Source organism: Eretmochelys imbricata, chromosome 22 (genome assembly GCF_965152235.1).
Source record: "Eretmochelys imbricata isolate rEreImb1 chromosome 22, rEreImb1.hap1, whole genome shotgun sequence".
Classification (NCBI taxonomy): Eukaryota; Metazoa; Chordata; order Testudines; family Cheloniidae; genus Eretmochelys; species Eretmochelys imbricata.
This window is the reverse complement of record NC_135593.1, coordinates 19,232,149-19,250,119: the sequence shown is the minus strand read 5'-3', so window position 1 is coordinate 19,250,119 and position 17,971 is coordinate 19,232,149. Positions and strand designations below refer to the sequence as shown.

At 49.6% G+C, this 17,971-nt stretch overlaps 1 protein-coding gene across 6 annotated transcripts; it reads right to left on the bottom strand.

Moving 5' to 3' along the window:
- Positions 1-361: 361 nt before the first annotated feature.
- Positions 362-17,624, bottom strand: RNF214 (ring finger protein 214). Of its 6 annotated transcripts, XM_077839950.1 has the most exons (18): positions 17,549-17,624; positions 16,894-16,966; positions 15,840-15,962; positions 14,655-15,231; positions 13,726-13,785; positions 12,818-12,958; positions 11,846-11,985; positions 10,669-10,737; positions 8,835-8,931; positions 8,231-8,319; positions 7,587-7,677; positions 5,586-5,684; positions 4,779-5,155; positions 3,599-3,731; positions 3,115-3,222; positions 2,446-2,541; positions 1,186-1,307; positions 365-964 (listed from the first exon to the last, which is right to left on the bottom strand). In XM_077839950.1, the coding sequence occupies exons 3-18, from the start codon at positions 15,950-15,952 to the stop codon at positions 919-921; spliced, it is 2,358 nt and encodes a 785-aa protein (XP_077696076.1). In that variant the 5' UTR covers positions 15,953-15,962; positions 16,894-16,966; positions 17,549-17,624; the 3' UTR covers positions 365-918. The 6 variants fall into 6 exon arrangements, with proteins under 6 accessions (XP_077696075.1, XP_077696073.1, XP_077696076.1 ...); XM_077839947.1 differs by having other exon boundaries at positions 363-1,307; XM_077839952.1 differs by lacking the exons at positions 365-964; positions 1,186-1,307 and adding an exon at positions 1,334-1,588.
- Positions 17,625-17,971: the final 347 nt, after the last annotated feature.

The window sequence follows — 17,971 nt, the reverse complement described above, 5'->3', positions numbered from 1 at the left end:
CCATGCACACCTGGATGATCATTAACTCTCAGACTTTGGGACTAATATTTGAAGTTGCTGTTGCCAGCAATCCCAGTGAGTAGCGTAACTGCAGAAAGCAAAGACTAGAGTGACTCAGCCAGGGTGAGTTTGTTCCAAGGTTTGAATATTGGCAGGACGTGCTTTGCACTGTTCAGCCCACTCCTCTAGTGAGATAGGAAGCCTGGCTCCTCCTCTTAAATCTGGCCCAGGCCAGCAGTAGCTGTGAGTCAGGTGGGGCTCCTGAGGGGAGCAACCTGTTTCAGCTCAGGGAAAGGTGTCTACAGGACAAACAGACAAGCGGTGGGGCTCAGTGGAGGCCAAAGACTGAGCGAACCGTGACGGCAGGGTTGAGACACTGGCAGGATGGAGGAGGGAAGCTTGCATTGCTGCTGTCCGTGTTGCACCTGCTGCGTGGATGGAGGATTGCTGAACAGCTAGACATGCCTCAGGCCTACCCTAAGGTGAAGAAAGACTTGTGGACACAAGGGCATTTCACGGGAGGTTTGAGAACTGCCAATTTAATGGTAGCTTAAGCACCATCTACAGCATGCTAAGTGAGGCCAGTTCCATGTGCTGGGCTGCAATTATTTGTGTAGGATGCTGATGTGTGTCCATCCTCCCACCCGGACTGCGTTCACTCTTCGACACAGTATGCAACATTCACCCTCTGTTCAGCAGTGGGGTCCCTTGGGCTACAGGTAGTTTGCTTGTTTTAACCTAAGGCAGAAGGTACTATGGAGTGACACGACCATAGGAAACCCATTTTGTGAGCAGCCCATGCCTTCTCCCACGGGAGCAGGAAGTGCTGTGGCCTAGACGGGTGAGAAATGGGATCACGGCTGGAGCTCAGGAGGCCCAGTACCAGCCCCTATCAGGACAGTGCTTTCATCCAAGGAACTAAGCACAGAGAGAGTCTCTCCCTGTGCATAGGGCAGTGTGATACCTGTGGAGAAAAAGGCAGAGAAGTCACATGTCCAAGATCACCGGCAGGGCAGTGTAGAGAACCCAGGTCTCCCACGCACTAGCCCTGCACTCCAATGACTAGACTAAGCTTCGCCTTCCCCCAAGAAGCCAGCACTGAATACTGGGCTGCTAATCTCAAGAGCCTCGGCACGCAGAGCTCTTCCACTACAAGGTGTGCGCCCAGACAGCCCAATGCAGTACCGAACAGCCGCGTTTCCCACAGCTCCTTCCAGGCTCCAACAACTGCAGAACAGCTCGGCCCACAGCATCTTGTGACAGACAGACACGAAAGCAACGAAGACAGCTAGGCTATAAAGCATGATCTGAAAAGGAGGAACGATATCAAATCTATGCATAATATACATACTTTTATTTATGAATTTGTATGTATACAGACTTTCTATACACACATTACCTACATAATAAAAATGTACATGTGTATACATGGTTGTATAAATATATAACTGTAGAAATCTCAGAACCGATCCTGCCTATTCACAGCGACGTCTCCAGTACAGATGCTTTGTTTGAGTGGCTGTCATTTGGGACTTGGACAAAAGGGGCAAGTGTCATTTGTGTTGGTTTGGGCCCAGAATTTGATGCACTGAAAAAGAGAGAGTCAATAAGGAGCCACCAGCCCAACTCGAAGGTGGTGTGTTATACAGAGATTCTATCAGTATCTTGCTGGTTTGGGGCGCTATCTCTAAGGGATGGTCTGCTCCAGATTGCATCATTAAGATTTCTGCATCTGGGGGACCAAGTCCACAGCGGGGAGCTTTTTAACATGGCAGGATCACTAAGTTCTCCTAACACAAAAAGCAACCATTCATGCTCTATGTGCTTCCTGTTTCCTCCTTAGCCACAAAGGGCAGACAACCCCCCCCCCCACCGCATTTCACTCTAGTGAACCATGGTTGAGATGTCTCCTGTACCGGCACTAAGATCAGCCTCTCCTCCCCCAGTTAACAATTCACAGCTCCCAAAGCGATGCACACTCAGTGGGGGCCAGCTCAGCAATTCACTCTCTATTCTAGAACCTTCAGCTGTGACCTACTCCAGAGCGGGACACAGTTTGGGTCTAACCCTCCAAACATGGAGAGGGCGAGAGAGAAGCATTTAGAGCACGAATCAGATGACTGTGCATTCTTAAAAACCGCAACGAAATGGCCACCTAAAGAGGGCAAACCTCCCAGCCCGAAGCGAAGACATGGAAAGGCTGGCTCACTGATTTCACCTGCCCCAGGGAGGACTATTCTTTCCTTTGGGAGCCTCATTTCCCAGGGGACTCCTGTCCCTTGCTCTGCATTTCCCACCAGCTCTGTTGGCTCCCCAGCCCAGGGGGAGGCTCAGCACCCTGAACCGCACAAGCCACGTAAGAAGAGCATTTCCTGGCCAAGCAGCTGGTCCCTGCTGAGTGGCAGGAGGATGGTGTCCCAAGCCAGGGCTGTGCACTACACTTACCTCCTTGTGGAGCACGTGAGAACAGGCCATCGGGTGGAGCTCACTGGGCTGCACGAGTTTCTGGCACATTAGACACAGCTTACAGGTAGCAGGGGCCTGGGTCACAGCAGCAAGCGTGCACACAGAAATGAGAGTCACAGAAGCCCGGTCACCAGGCGCAGCTCTAAGTGTCCTGCATCCCCCAGGGTCCACATGGTGCCTCCTGTCCCCATCCCCACTAAGGAGGTACGGAGGGGGGCCTTGCCAGGGCTGAACATTTAAGTGGGGAAACCCTGGGGACAGGGAAGCATACCGGCTATGTGGCACTGATCAGACCGTCTCCCTCAGGGCTCTGCTTGTTCATACTGCGATTGGGCTCTCTCCCGCCCCATGCCAGTGTTGCATGCTTGCCTATCCCAGGCACTGGTATGCCCCCTCAGGCCCTCACCTGTGCCCTGCTGTGGTGGCTGTTTCACTCCTTCCCCTTGTGCTGAGTGCTCATGGCCAGCAGATGGTGAGGTACCTGTGCCCCTAGCCCTTCCCCCCGTCTCACCAGTCTAAGGTTAGAGCCCAGAGCCTGCACTGAGGGTGCCGCCCAGCCTGTGGGGCACATTACAGGGGTGCACCCAGCGCCCTGCAGGCCATGCTGGGGAACATGCAGGAACGCCCAGGTAACTAAGAACATCTTACATGTGATGGTGTCCCTGGGTAAGACACCTGAGCCGGTGGCAGGAACATAGGGGCGCTGATCTGGGGCAGAGGAGCAGGAAACATGGGGGCCCTGATTCGGCCAAGTGGCTGTTAGCAAAGATGATAAAAGGTATTAGGCATGTTTTAGAGGGAGCGTTGAAGTCACCCCAGGGTATTTACAGGGGGGTGATGGAGACCAGCAGGGAGGGGACCTGTTGGACTCTGACTATCGCCTCCTTGCACAGGATGGAAAGCTGGGAGCTCCGGCTTTGCCTCTGTGGATGCCATTTGTTTCCTATGGAATGGCCCTGTACAGTAGCACAAATCAGACCCATGCTGTAGTTCGCTCCTGCCCAGCCCTCCTTTGACGAGCTCCAACCAACTGCCACGGGGCTGCCTTGTCCAGGAGCCGAATGCTGCCTCCTTCAATACAACCCCTCCCGCCACCACTTGGACCCTGACACTACTCATGCAGCTGACCCACCTGGGCACCCACTGCTGCACCCTGATGCTCGGCCAGCTTTGCTGCTACCAGCTGATTCAGCTCTTCCATGGTCAGCCCTGCCATGGTTCTCCTCGCTGTCTTTATCTGCTGCAGTATGTTCGTCAGCTGGGCCCTGAGGAGACAGCAAGTGGGTCAGGAGCACAAGTTCTGGTCCCAGGTGCCAGTCAGCTGGAAGGTCTGTTTCACCGTGGCAACCAGCACCCCTTCTAGCAAGGGACCTGAGATGCTGCCACAGGTTGGAGTCTGCCATGGCCTTTCCCTAACCACACGCTGAGGTCAGTCAGAGGTACCATTATTTGCCATGCTCTCCTCCAGAGGACAGCTGCAGCACGTGGACGACAGGGCACCAGTACTGTGGTTTCCATGCACTGATCCTCAGGGAACGCCTGGGAGGCAGGGCAGTACTATCGCCCCATGTTACAGGTGGGGGAACTGAGGCACAGAGATCAAATGATTTGTCCAAGGTCACACAGGGAGACTGTGTCACAGCTAGCACCCTACCCCGGGATCATGCTCTCATTGCACTGGAAATACTGGGATACCTTAGGGTGAGGCAAGTCTAGTGGTGCTAGTGAACCCAGAAAATCCATGTCCACCCAGAGAGCCCTGCAGTGGGGGCAAACAGCAGCAGCCATCCTTGCTGTTCGAACACACCAATGCAACTCTACTGCGTGCTTTTATTCTGGGTCCCAGACTGCACCTCCCACCACAGCATCTGAGCCCCTTCCAGAAGGGTCTTCGCGAACACCGCGAAGTCTGTAACACACATCATGCACTGGCTTCAGTGCACTTCCCAACTGGTAGCAGAGTCAGTCCCAAGCCCTGGCCGAGGCAGAGGAATAGAGGGATCTCCATTATGCAGACAGAAAGCTGAAGCACAGACAGTGAGGTACTGCTACGTCTGCTGAGCAGTTACGGATGCTGCTAGAGGACCCAAGGTCATTTGCGGAGAATGCTCTGTGCACTGCTCAGCCCTACCCTGGAACCGCTGTCGCACCGCATTCTCAGAGCTTGCTCCCACGCTCAAGACAAACACCTTGGAGCCTTTCCTATGGCACTGTTGGCTACACATTTTCGGAGACTCAAGTCCAGCCTCTTTTAACATCTCTGTTGCTACCCCACCCACATGCAGGGCCCCACCCCAGACAGGGACACTCACTTGTTACACTGGGGAAATCGAGCCAAGAGCTTCTCCAGGATCTTTTCCAGCTTATCGACCGGCTGTGGCCTGTGAAACTCATGAGCACCCTTGACTCCTCCGAGCCCTGGCGGAGGCGGGATAGAGGCAGCAGATGTCATGTGAGGGCTGTGGGTACTGACAAGAGATGCCAATACAGGGCTGTTCCTCCCTTGGGAAGCAGGCAGAGGGGGTGAGGGCTGATTAGGCCTGGAGACGACAGGGTTAAGGAGCGGGAAGGAGAGCGCCCGAGGATCAGCACTGGGCATGACCATGGGAACCGGGACCGGCCCAATGGGGAACGGGAGCCTAGGAGTAAGGGATGGATTGGGCTGAAATGCCGGCATCATGAACTCTGTCTGAGAGAGAGAGAAGAGAATACCGGTTAGAATAGGCTCGTGGGAAACCAGCCAGGAACTCCTTCCACCCAGACCACAGACATGAAAACCAGGGGGAGTGAGTGGCAAGGAACCCACACCTCACAGATCCCCAGTTTCATCTCCCAGCCGGCCGATGAGTGCAGCTGCCATGCTATCACCAGAGGAACAAGGGGCACACTGTAACTTCTGAGCAGCCAATTGGCTAATACCATGAACATGTGCATGTGCCAGACCACTACCAAAGCCAGGGTTTGTGACCAGCCTGCACCTCCAGTCTGCCCAATACAGGCAACTGTCTACTGGGGTCAGCAGCGAGGCTCTCTGCTAGCCTTAGAAAAGCCCCATGCATGAGTGACCAGGAACCCTTCACCCGGAGCATCTGGGCCAGGATTTGGGGCGTGACACTCACTTCTGATGGGGGTGGTGGCAGGGTGGGGGTTGGGATCTGTGGCAGGCTGCTCAGCTTTGCTCCATTCCTCACCAGCTGAATGTGAGCATTGAACTGATCCTAAGAGAAAGAATGAAAAAACAAAACAAAACAAAAAACATAAGGGGTGTGTGTTACCAAACACTATCAGCCCAAGAGTCTCCCTCGCTCCAGCATGCCATGGCTGCCTGGGTGAAGGGTCCTAACAGCAAGCACCCGCAGGCTGATTCCACACCCTAACACAGCTACAGTTTTGCTGGACTGGACTGTATGGGGGAGGCAAAGGAATTGTTGCTTATGCAAAAGCCTCACCCCAGCCCCTGCTGCCATGTGGACATACTGGATTTCCAGATACTGGTACAGGGCAAGCTGAGGCGTAGCTATCCATGGTCAGTTCTGAGGGGTAATCTGGGGTCACTGCATTTCTGTGGAGGACCATGTCCCCAGAGTACAGCTCACAAACCAAAAGAAAGAGTGATGATGTACAAACTTTCAAATGCAATCTCAGACACCCATTCAAGTGAATCCTATACACACGACTCAAGATGAGTCAAGTCCAGGACTAAATAGCTTTACTACAGAATGTTATTCAGAAAGAAAAGAGAAACAAGCCTACAAACCTCCTGGGGAGGTGATGATGCGGTATTCAAGGGCATTTTATTGAGGTTAGACATCAGCCAGATTCTCAGGCCTGCCTGAGTGGTCTTGCTTGCATTTTGTGTTTTAATTCCTAGGCCCTGACCCATCTGGACACGCCCATAATTAGTGTTTCCTATCTAATCAAGTTTATCTTTTACAATGCTCACTTACTGATTGCATGCCCACCATAGAGTGGCTGGACAAGACAGATCATTTTATAACTGCCTTGCTATAGAAAGTAGTGCAGCTATTCGTGTGAGGAACAGATATATTTTATCAAATGGCTAAGTTATTGCCACAATAACATCACAGACCAAATCTGAGACTTTATTACAAAGAGAAGCTAAGTTTCTTCAGAACAGCACAAGGCAATGACCTTCAGCCCCACATAAAAAAAGACCCTGGCTGACCAAACATATCTTCAAAAGCCCTATGTTAGGAAGAGATTACATTAGAAATAAGATCATACATGTGTATTATAACAGCCTCCATGTATTTTGTTAGAATATTTACATGAAAGCGTGTATTAACAATAGAGCAACTGAACGCCACAGACAAATACAGAGATGGGTTCTAGGTATACAGCCTGCCATGAAGGCAACAAGAACCCAAAAACTAACTATACACCCTATGTCACAGTTTCTCTTTGTCAGAGCAGCATTCTGAATTTACCTGAAAGTTTTCCTCTGTGTTTAGCTGTCCCCTAATTCAGTGGGTTCAAACTACAGAAGGACAGATTTAGACTGAATCTCAGGAAAAACTTCCCAATTGTAAGAACTGTAGGACAATGGAACAAACTGCCTATGGCAGTTTTGGAGGCTCCTTGACTGGAGGTTTTCAAAAGGAGGCTGGATCGCCATCGGCCTTCAATGGTTTAGACACAACAAATCCTGCATATTGGACTTGATGACTCTTGTGGTCCTTTCTAACCCTATGATTCTATGGTTTGAGACCATATCTGAGGCACAGCATTGTCAAGGTCATTAACACCTGGCCATTTGGGAATGTCCATTTTCATGCTCATTGACAGAGTTACGCAGTTATTCCTATTACCTGTTTAAGCAGTAAGTGTTGGCAATGTGGTTGGAGCTGTAGGAGATACAGAACAGGGACAGTATGAGTCCCGAATAGTTTAATCTAATGATTATTTAAGGGCTTGCTTGAGAACACCTGACAAGACTTGCAGAATCAATGAAGGGGGGGAGAGAGAGGGGGAAGGGAAGAGGAGAGAGAGAGAGAGAGAGAGAGAAATAAACCCAATCTAGTACTTAAATTTGGTTCATGTTCCCATTCCTCCCTCCTAAGTATTTTTAGGGGTTGCTTGATGCCCAGCAGAGACCCTACCCGGACACTTTCTTTGGTCATTCGTATCCTGTTCAGCCTCATTTCCCACTCCTGCTCGGGCTGTATGGTCTCCAGTGTGGGTGGCGCTGACCTACTCAGAGACAAGAAGAATTAAAAGCGAAAAGAGGGTTTGAGCCCATGTTGCTTGGCAGCAAAGTGGGAACAGCTACAAACAGAACAGACACACCTGTTTACACGTTACTCCCCATCATTTTTCTCCCAACCCTGCCCCTCTTCCCCTGTCCCTCCATTGCAACTCTAACCCACTTTCTTCTCAAAGCCAGGAAAGGAGGGTCCAATCCACACAGATTCCCCCCGTATAAGAGAGCAGAACTTCAGGTGTGGGAGTTAGGGCACAAGATGTGCATCTCCTGGATTCAGGTGAAGAAAACTACAGCACACAAACCTCAATAGATTTGGTGCATGACAGAGGCTCAGCAGACAAGAATATGGAATAGCTAAAGATTAAGGAAAAAACATGGAAAACTGGAACTCCACCATCCAGAGGACCTCAGGGCAGGAAACCTTAACTTGGTTGTAACAAAGTCTCTCACACTCAAACACAGACTAGTTGGGGTTTTAGGAGGGGATGAATAGGTGCAAACGGGGTTACTTTGCTCCCTATTGGCCTATACAGAACTCACCTGAGGTAGGTGAGGTGTAGCTCCGCCTCTTTTTCGGCTTCTTCTAGTTTCAGAACCAGCAGCTCCTTCCGGCTCTCCAGGGACAATATCTAATGGAGAGAGAGATCACACACATCGAGCTCATGTACTTGATTATCTCCGCAGGCCATGTTGCTCATCCTCCCAGGCTGAGCTTGTCACTTTGCACAGTGCTTAGCACGACGGGGCCCCAATCCTGACAAACATTCATCAGCAGATCACAGTGCAGTAATTTCTCTTGCCCCCTGTGAAGAGCAAGAACCATCCAAAGAGCCTAACACTCCACTGTTCCTTTCACCCCTTTTGCAGGGAAGACACCCACCGTACCATTCCCAGCCTGCCATGATTATTAACTCTAGGCCAGTGGTTCTCAATCCACGGCCCGCTTGTGGCCAAGTCAGCACACAGCTGCAGCCCATGTGACTTCTCAGGGCCATACAGGTAGTTCATCTATCATGTGGATGTGGCCCACGTAACACACACAGAGCTGCACAGGTGGCCCACAATGGTAAATCAGTTGACGACTACTGGACTGTGCACTGTTCTGCATCAATCCATGACTTGCAACCATGTGGCTTATACCAACCTCTGCTTTCCAAGCCCTTTCTGTTTCCTCCAGGATGTTCCTATTGATCTCATTGTGCTGGTTCTTCAGCTTATCTAGTTCCATCTCCCATACCTCCCTAGAAGGAAAAGCAGAACACGTCTGTTTAGGCACTAGTGTGACATGCTGACTGGCAACCTGGGACCACAGAACCTCCAAAATGTTGGGTAAGCTGCCAGTACATTCCTTGGATTGCACCCAGGATTGCACCCAGTTTGCAGACTATGGCAGCAATGACCTTCATCAGACATGTAGAGGCCGTAGATCTCAAGACCAAGCTGGCTCAGTGTACACAAGTGACCAGTCATTTCAGAGCAGGACATTGAACATCTTACTCTGAAATGGGCAGCACTGAATCAGCCATGGAGATCCTTGCAAACTTTCGTTCCTCAAAGTTACACCTTCTAAGACGGGGTTCAAAGATGGTAGTAATGAACGGTCCATTCTCCTTCTCTTTATCTCTGGGGGGGGGGGAAGGGGGGGGAGAGAGAGACGGCTGCCTAACAATGCTGAAGGTTACTCCTTGCCAAGATTGTGTCCAAGTTTGGCAGAAAGAAAGACCACATGTCTGAACCAGAAAGAGAGCTGAAAATGATGTGGGGGTTCCAGTGGATCACAAATTGAATATAAGTCAGCAACGAGCTGCAGTTGTGAAAAAGGCAAATATCATTCTGGGGTGTATTAACAGGACTGTCGTATGAAAGACATTAGGAGGTAATTGTCCCGCTTTACTCAGCACTGGTGAGGCCTCACCTGCAGAACTGTATCTAGTTCTGGGTGCCGCACTTCAAGAAAGAAGTGGATAAGCTGGAGAAAGTCCAGAGGAGAGCAACAACGATAGAAGTCTTAGAAAACTTGACCGATGAGGAAAGGTTAAAAAAAGGGGGCATGTTTCGTCATGAGAAAAGACGACTGAGGGGGACCTGGGAACAGTCTTCCAATACATTAAGGGCTGTTCTAAAGAGGGCAGGGAGCAGTGGCTCTCCATGTCCACTGAAGGGAAGACAAGAAGTAATGGGCTTAATCTGCAGAAAGGGAGATTTAGGTTAGATTAGGAAAAACTTTCTAACTATAAGGATAGTTAAGCTCTAGAAGGGGCTTTCAATGGAGGTTGTGGAATTCCCGTGATTGGAGGTTTTTAAGAACAGGCTGGACAAACACCTGTCAGGGGAGGTCTAGGTTTACTGGTCCTGCCTCAGTGCAGGAAGCTGGACTAGATGGCCTCTTGAGGTCCCTTCCAGATGAATCAAAACCCCTGATCCAAACAGCCCAAACTCTGAAGAAGTTCTATCTTTAGGGTCTTATATTACTGCCCATTACTATTATCTGAGCCCCCAAGTTTGGCTCTGGATCAGAACTTTGAAGCTTGAACTTGTCTCTACTCAGAACATAAATACTCCAAAGTTAAAAACAGCATTAGGGCAAAAGTATATGGCATACCTAGTTTGACCTCTGCAAGCACAAGTTCAGTTACAGGTAGAGGTGACAAAGTCATTCTGTATGGCCTAATTCTCATCCACACCAGTGAAGCACTTGGCAGTCTCTGCTCATGAGAAGCCTGTGCATAACACAGGTAGGGACTGATGGGCATTGGCAGAGCTGGGGAGGAAACAAAAAGCATGCACACTATCCCACGTGCCTCTAGCCCGCATTATCAGCCTCTCACTTGGAGCATCTCATTCACCCACAGGGAAAAAGGTGAAGCAAGTCTCACTTTGGAGCTAGTGCATGTGATTTAATGTTTCCAATGAATTAAGGGGAAGGGAATGGAAGGAGAGCACTCCACAGAACTGATTTTATAAAAACAGAGTCCTACTTTTCATCAGACTGCTCTGCGATTAGAGAAACAATTTTATTTTCCTTCTCCTCCTGTTCTTTCAGTAACCTGCAAAAGGGAGAAAGGACAGACCAAGTCACTTACTGCAAGTGTGGAGCCTTTCACTTATCACTGCTACAGGGCTCAGAACTAAAAGCACATCAAAGTCAGGAGCTCCATACAGTGATCTACATTGAGAAATCAACCACATCAGTATTTTTGTAAGGATTCCAGTGATGCTTTCAGGGGAGCATAATCTTCGCTATATCATGAAATTGTGCAAAGAAAGCCATTGTCCAAGGACCGGTTTATTTGCAGAGGGACACACAGGAAGTGGATTTGGTACTTGGATTATTATTATTAAGAAGGTAGTTTTAGAAGGACTGTTTAGAAAAATGCAATGGCTGTGCTCTTCAAAATAAGACCTACAGCATGGGACAGTTGATGATACACTTTGGGAGAGAGTTTAAGATCATCCCCTCCCTTCTCCCAAAAGGAACCCAAAGTACTTTACAAAGTATGAGCCAAATTCTGCTCACTTTATCCATGTAACAGTCCCATTGGAACCAGTGAGGCAATTTGCATGAGAAAGGCAAGCAGCATCTGGCCCTAGAGAAGAACAGCAGCTGTTTTACAGTGCATCCCAACTCAACCCTCCACAGCAGCTCCGGGTGAGCAGCAAGGAACAACTTAGCCACCCAAAACTGTTAGCTGTCTATAGGGCACCCATCCATGCAGCATCTGAGCAAACCATCCACAGGGGTAACTCTGGGTAGACAGGGAGTCATCAATCAAACTGAAATTGGGCCACAACACCAAGATGGCAAAGCACCAAAGAACTGAGTGACCCCAACTACTCAGGGCTTCAGCTGTATGTCTCCTTTGTCAAGATCAGTCAGCATTTACAGCCAACAACCTTGACATTGTCTCTTGGAAAATACATTCATTTTGGGGAGCCTCTGTATACTTAGATCTACTACAGACAGAGTTGCTTAAAACCTTAACAGACCTCCCCTAATATATTAAAATACATACTGCTAGAGATACTTTTGTCAGTCCAGAAAGGTCGCATGGTGGTGCGGTCTCTATCTAGTGCATCAAACTAACCAGAGGGGGCCCTAATGTTCAGTCACACACAGTTTTATTTCAATAAACACTTGGTCTCCCACAGGAATACCTTCTGCCTTTCTCACAGAGCTTCTCAATTTCGGCTTTCAGATCCTGCTCCTTTTGCAAGAATTCTTTCTTCTCTTTCTCCATCTTCTTCTTGGTCTCTTCTCGTTTGATCGTCACATCCTGAATGGCCTTCAAGATCTCCTAGAGTATAGCCACCACCAAGCAAATAAAGAACATAAGCTCACCACAAGATTGTTTTTTTAAATTCTGAACTTGGTACAAGTAATTATGCACACAATTAAATGTGCCACAAAAGGGTTTTAAAAGATTAATGTTAGAACATTAGTTAAGCGAGGCAATGGGCTGAGACTTATGAACAGGAAACTAGAATCTGCTGTACATGACAGATGAGTGGTCTACGTCACAGGTTTTCGTGCAGGGAGGAGTGGGGGGTTCACAAACAGGTGTCAGGGGTTAATAACCTTCCTCCCTTTCTTTAAATCTAGTTGAGAGGATGTGCTGAAGCTTTTTTCTGTTTTGACAAGGGGTCACAGTATGGAAGAAGAGGCTGAGAACCACTGGTCTAATCCAATGGCTCTCAAGCTGCAGGCCACACTGGCCACACAGTGCTAACTCTCCTTGTTCCCAGCTCCTGTGATTCATACATGAAACACTTCCCTAGTGCTATTGCTGTTGTTGTCATGGGGATGTTAGGAGATCATGAACGGGAAGGGACCTGACCACGACATGCTGTTTATTCAGATGTAGTTACATGATTAAAGATTTGGAAAAGTCGACATCTAAACAAGTCCTTAGCCCTGACTCTCGCCGTGACCAATATCTGATGCTTAGAAGAATCCCCACACACTTGGCAAGTTGTGCTATGTTCCCCATAAGAGAAATCCCTGCCTGACCTCTCCAAGCAGCATCTTGTGCTCTGCAGCATAGCACTGGATTACCCCAGTTTAGCAGTACAATTGTGAATGGTGCTGGGCAGGCTGGATGTTGAGAGAAAAAGTGCTTCATCTGATACCTGGTGATTCTTCATCTCTTCTTCCCGACGTTGCTGGAGCTGCTTGAGCTGCACCTGGAGTTGATTCTCCACCTGCCTCTGTTTGTCTAGCACTTCCTGGTAACGTTCCTTCAACAAAGCCCTCTCAGACATCATTTTGCCCTGTAATGGACAAACGTGTAGGTAAATGTTTCCTCTTACCTACTGCATCAAAGAGAATGATACAGACAGACCTGTCATGCAGTACAAAGTGATGATGCATCCGATGAAGTGAGCTGTAGCTCACGAAAGCTTATGCTCAAATAAATTTGTTAGTCTCTAAGGTGCCACAAGGCTCCTGTTCTTTATACGATATTAACGTTTCCCAACCTAACACGAGTGCTATGACAATTCATGTCAAACTCTTTGGGAACAAAGGAGCTCAAAAAGAGCAAGGGTGAGGGAGATTTGGAAAGAAATAAGTCAGTGGTATTTCAACAGCCCTGTGGCCAAAGTGAAATAAAGGTAGGTCCAAGGTATCATACTGTAAGAAAAACAACAGGGCTTGAACCCTGGGTCCTGGCTTAGACCCACCACCTTATGGGGTCCCGGGACCCTGAGTTAGCATGATTTGTGCTTAGACAGAAGGGGGCTAGGCTTGAGCCTGAATCCAGAGCTACACTGCAGTACAGACACACCCAATGTCATTTTACCTGTAAGTAAACAGAGAAGATTTAGGGCCTCATTTTCAGTGGTCCTGTTGGGATCCTGAGTTCCCACTGACTTCACTGAGTTGGAAACCCTGATAACAGAGAATGGAGGCCTCCTCAGGCCTGAGTAACTTGCCCAGTGACAGAGTGAGTAAAAGATCTGTGATCGGAACCCAGGAATTTGAGAAGTAGTCCCCTGTTCTAATCACAAGACTGGCTGTTCTTTAGTATTGTACTCACCAAGTTCTTTTCAATATCTTGATCTGTGTTCACCTCCATGTCAGCAGTCTTGAAGTCAGTCTGCAAAGGTAGAAATGATTACTTGTGTTAGAGCTCTTTGGAGGTGCAAGCAATAGTTTCATGCACAAACAGTTCCCACTTTTAGAGGAACTTTTAGTTGTCTCCTGAGCCAGCCCTGACACCATTTCATTCATCAGCCTTGAAGAAACATTAGACAACCGGGCAGCATGACTGGGACCAGACTCAGTGCTCACATCAGTTGGTGCTCATAATTCCCCCACCCTCTTTTTTGTTTACAAAAGACAATACGCACATACTGTAACTGATTTTACGAGGTACAGAGGCATGTATTGCTTTGTATCGGGAATGCCTGCAGTCCATTTCACTCATTACTATGCTATCTGCCATTCTCACATCCTTCCCTCCTACAAAATAGCTGACATCTGTAACACCCTACCAAGGAAAGAGCCCTTCCAGGGAGCCTAGAAAATGACCTCTACAAACCAGGGAAATCAGAAACCATTCAGAATAGACACAGAAGCTTTAATTCTTCCTGCTACAAGAGGCATATATCGCATGAACATTTTGGCAAAGGACAACAAGGATTGTTCCAAACCTAAGAAGATTACTGGATTTTAAAAGGGATCCTGTCTCTAGGAAGAGTTCCAGCAGGATCCTCTGCCACATCACATACTGTGGATTGGTGGATTAAAAGGCCCTATGGAGCTATTAAGCATTTACTTGCCTGAAACAAACAAAACAACCAGAAAACCAGAAGAGCTTGCCTGGTGCACACAGCAGGCTCTCAGTTGGGAATCAGTGCTTCTGTCTCCCACCTCCGCAACACTGCCCCCTCCCCCTCCCCCAATCAAAAAACCCAAGCTAGAGAAAACTCAAGCTTCATGAACATAAGGAAACTGGTACCTGACCTGCACTGCAATGTTCTGAGAGGGCTTCTGGGATGAAGCTTTCTGATCTGAGTCCTGCGCAACTCTGCTGTTTTCAATCCCATTCTCCCCATTTGGTGGCACTTTCAGGGGTTTACTATCCAGCTCCAGACCCCTATCCCCTCTGGCCTGCTGCAAGTGTGAAGCTTCCAGTTCACCTTCAGAGCAATTATTGGTAGCATATTGCTGTTCTGCATGGACATCAACCTGGAAGTGCAGAGAAACTGTTTGCAGATTTTCCCCAGTCAGCAAGGTTCTTTCTTCTTCCACCGCACTGTCTGAACCCTCTGAACCAGACTGATAAAGCTCTTCATTTGAGGAACACGCCTGCGTCTCTCTGGAAACAGCACCAGAGTGTCCTACCGCTCTGGGCATAGGTTCTTCTCCTTTGTTCTCTGCAGCCAGCAGTGATGCATCAGTCAGCAATATCCCAGGATCACTTTCTGCTCCTCCTGAATGAGCATCTCCTGTACTCTCACTTGTTATTGGTTGGCTATGATCGGCAGCTTCCAATGATAGGGGATCATTCTCATTTTCTTGTATAGAAAGGTCACTTATGCTATTCAAAAGAAACAGATACTAATCCATACTTTGCATTCCGATTGCATCTTTCACCCAAGTCTCTAAATAAGTGCTTTAAAAAGTATATCCCACAATCAATCAACCTGTGCGGTAGTTCAATGTTCTCATATTACAGATGGGGAAACTGAGATAGAGGAGAAGCAACTATCCAAGCCCACACGACAAGTCTGTGGCAGAGCCAAAATCTCAGACCAAGGAGACCCAAGTTACCATTAGGCCATACTCCCACATTTGCTCTATTTATCGTACACTCTTTAATTGGTTCCATTCTCTTTGCTGGTAGGGATTTTAGAAACTTTCACTCAGAATCTACAACTAGAACACCATACCCATCACTGGGCTGTAGGGAGAAGAGGACTAGTAGAGAAATGGTCTTCAGTTTTCCCCCACTGTCTATGCCCTCCATATGCTGTCTTAAAACAAACTAGTTCAATAAGTTAACAACACATTGGACTTCTGCCACTAAGGTCAGTGCTGCTTTTGCAGAAGTAAGAGGCCATTAAAAGGAACCATTTGATTGATTTTGTGCACAAACCATCAGCGAGCGACCTGACACACACACACACACACACCTCTACACCCTACCTCACAGGCAAACTGTCAAGTTCTTTGTATGGGTCTGATTCTCGCGGGGCCAGCTGGCCAGCAGTGGATTTCTCAGGAACTGGCACCTCATCCTTGGTTTGCTCTGACGCCATAGTCCTTTCACTGCAGTTAAAAATTACCATTAGTATTACAGAAGCCCATAGAGGTCCCTGGCGATATGAGGGCCCCCTTGTGCTAAGGACTGTATGAACATGTCATAAGAATCCCCACTGCAAAGAGTTTACAGTCAACTCAGACAAGACAAAGGGTCGAAAAAAGAATGTATCGCTATCAGCATTTTACAGATGGGAAACATGAAGCATTAAAAAGAGATACATTTCCTATTTATTTATAACTTTAAAAGTACAGGACATTACAACAAAGACAAACCTGTTTAAAACAGAATCTCTGGGAACCATTAAAGTGGATATATCTGTATATGGCATCTACAGACATTGTGGCTTATTATTACCAGACATCAGTTAACAGATGAGTAAAGATAAAATCACTAAAATGACAGCTGTACCATCTTCTAATATTAAAGAGATCAATAGGGTCTCAGTGACAACCACACACAAACTATGAAACAGGAAACAAGTAACTGCTGATGAAGCATGATACCAGTATCCCTTTTCACCAAATACTCAACCCGTGGGGCTGTCCCACGGCAACCTTGCAAACATGCAATATACACAATACAGGACTATCCAGTGGGACTCATTTCAGAGTAGCAGCTGTGTTAGTCTGTATCCGCAAAAAGAACAGGAGGACTTGTGGCACCTTAGAGACTAACCAATTTATTTGAGCACAAGCTTTCGTGGGCTACAGCTCACTTCATCGGATGTTAGTCTCTGAGGTGCCACAAGTCCTCCTTTTCCTTTTGCAGTGTGACTCAATCACTTTACAGTCTGAGACCAGCTGAAATTCTTCAGTGGATATTTGACAGACAAGTCTATATATTTGCAGGGGGAGGAACACATGGATTTCATACACAGCGTTCACAGCTTTAAGAGCTCGTCTACACCAGAAAAATGGGTCGGGGGCATGAACTAACCTCAGCCTGCTGCTTGGTGTAGATGCACAGCAAGGCCTTTTCCCTCAAGGGGCAGGCTGAGTCCCACCCGAGGCTGCTCGAGAGAGGAAAGAGGTGTTGCAAAGCGGCCACGTGAGAAACAGAAGGTGTGAGGAGGCAGAGCTCAGTGGACGCGCCCTGAGCGGCCCCCCTCCGCCCGCTCTGACAAGCCCGGACGCCGCCACCGCCCCCGGGAGCGGGGCCCCTGAAGCGCAGAGCAGAAGGCGACGCTGCGGGAACCAGGCTCCCCCCGGCCGGGGGCAGGGCAGGGCCCGTAGCGACGGTGGAGAAGGGGCAGGTCCCCCCAGGGACAGGTGCTGGAGCAGCGGCTTCTTGGATGGGGGGCCCAGGCCGGGCCGGGGGGGGCCTGCCCAGGGAAGGGGGCAGCGGCCACTGTCGTGGGGGTGGGGCCGGGGGCTTCTCAGGCAGGCGCCAGGGGGGCTCTTGGGGCAGAAGATGGGGAGCTTGCTCAGACACCCCCCCTTGGGGCGGGGACAGGGGACCCCCCAGGGCGGGGAGGAAGAAGGGGGGCCGGGGGTGGGGGGGACCCCCAGGGCGGGGGGGAGAAGGGGGGCCGAAGGGCGGGGACCCCCCGAGGGGGAGGGGCGCGGAGGCCGGGCCGGGGCCGCGCACCCACCTGCGGCCGGAGCCAGGCCTCGCAGCGCCCCCTCGCCGGACACTTCCTGGGCCGCTCGCCGAGGAGCCGGCGGAGCGAGCGGGGCGAAGAGGCGGCGCCCCCGCCGGCCGGAGCTGGCTCCGCTCCCGAGAGCGCCCCCTGCGGCCGGAGGTCCGGCCCCGGCGGACACGGGACCTGTCCCTGGGCGCTGTTGACAGCGACCCGCTAGAGACCGTAGAGAGCTCGCCCCGGGAGCCCGCTAGAAACCCTAGAGAGCTCGCCCCGGGAGCCCGCTAGAGACCCTAGAGAGCTCGCCCCGGGAACCCGCTAGAAACCCTAGAGAGCTCGCCCCGGGAACCCGCTAGAAACCCTAGAGAGCTCGCCCCGGGGAGCCAGCTAGAAACCCTAGAGAGCTCGCCCCGGGAACCCGCTAGAGACCCTAGA

What these genes read in the sequence shown, in the direction of transcription:
- RNF214 (XM_077839947.1), bottom strand. Translation starts at nt 15,952, where the DNA reads ATGGCGTCAGAGCAAACCAAGGATGAGGTGCCAGTTCCTGAGAAATCC. An exon ending in AAGATATTGAAAAGAACTTG is followed by an intron (nt 12,959 to 13,725) that starts GTGAGTACAATA and finishes TGTCCATTACAG; the next exon opens with GGCAAAATGATGTCTGAGAG. An exon ending in AAAGGGCTTGGAAAGCAGAG is followed by an intron (nt 8,320 to 8,834) that starts GTTGGTATAAGC and finishes TCTCTCCATTAG; the next exon opens with ATATTGTCCCTGGAGAGCCG.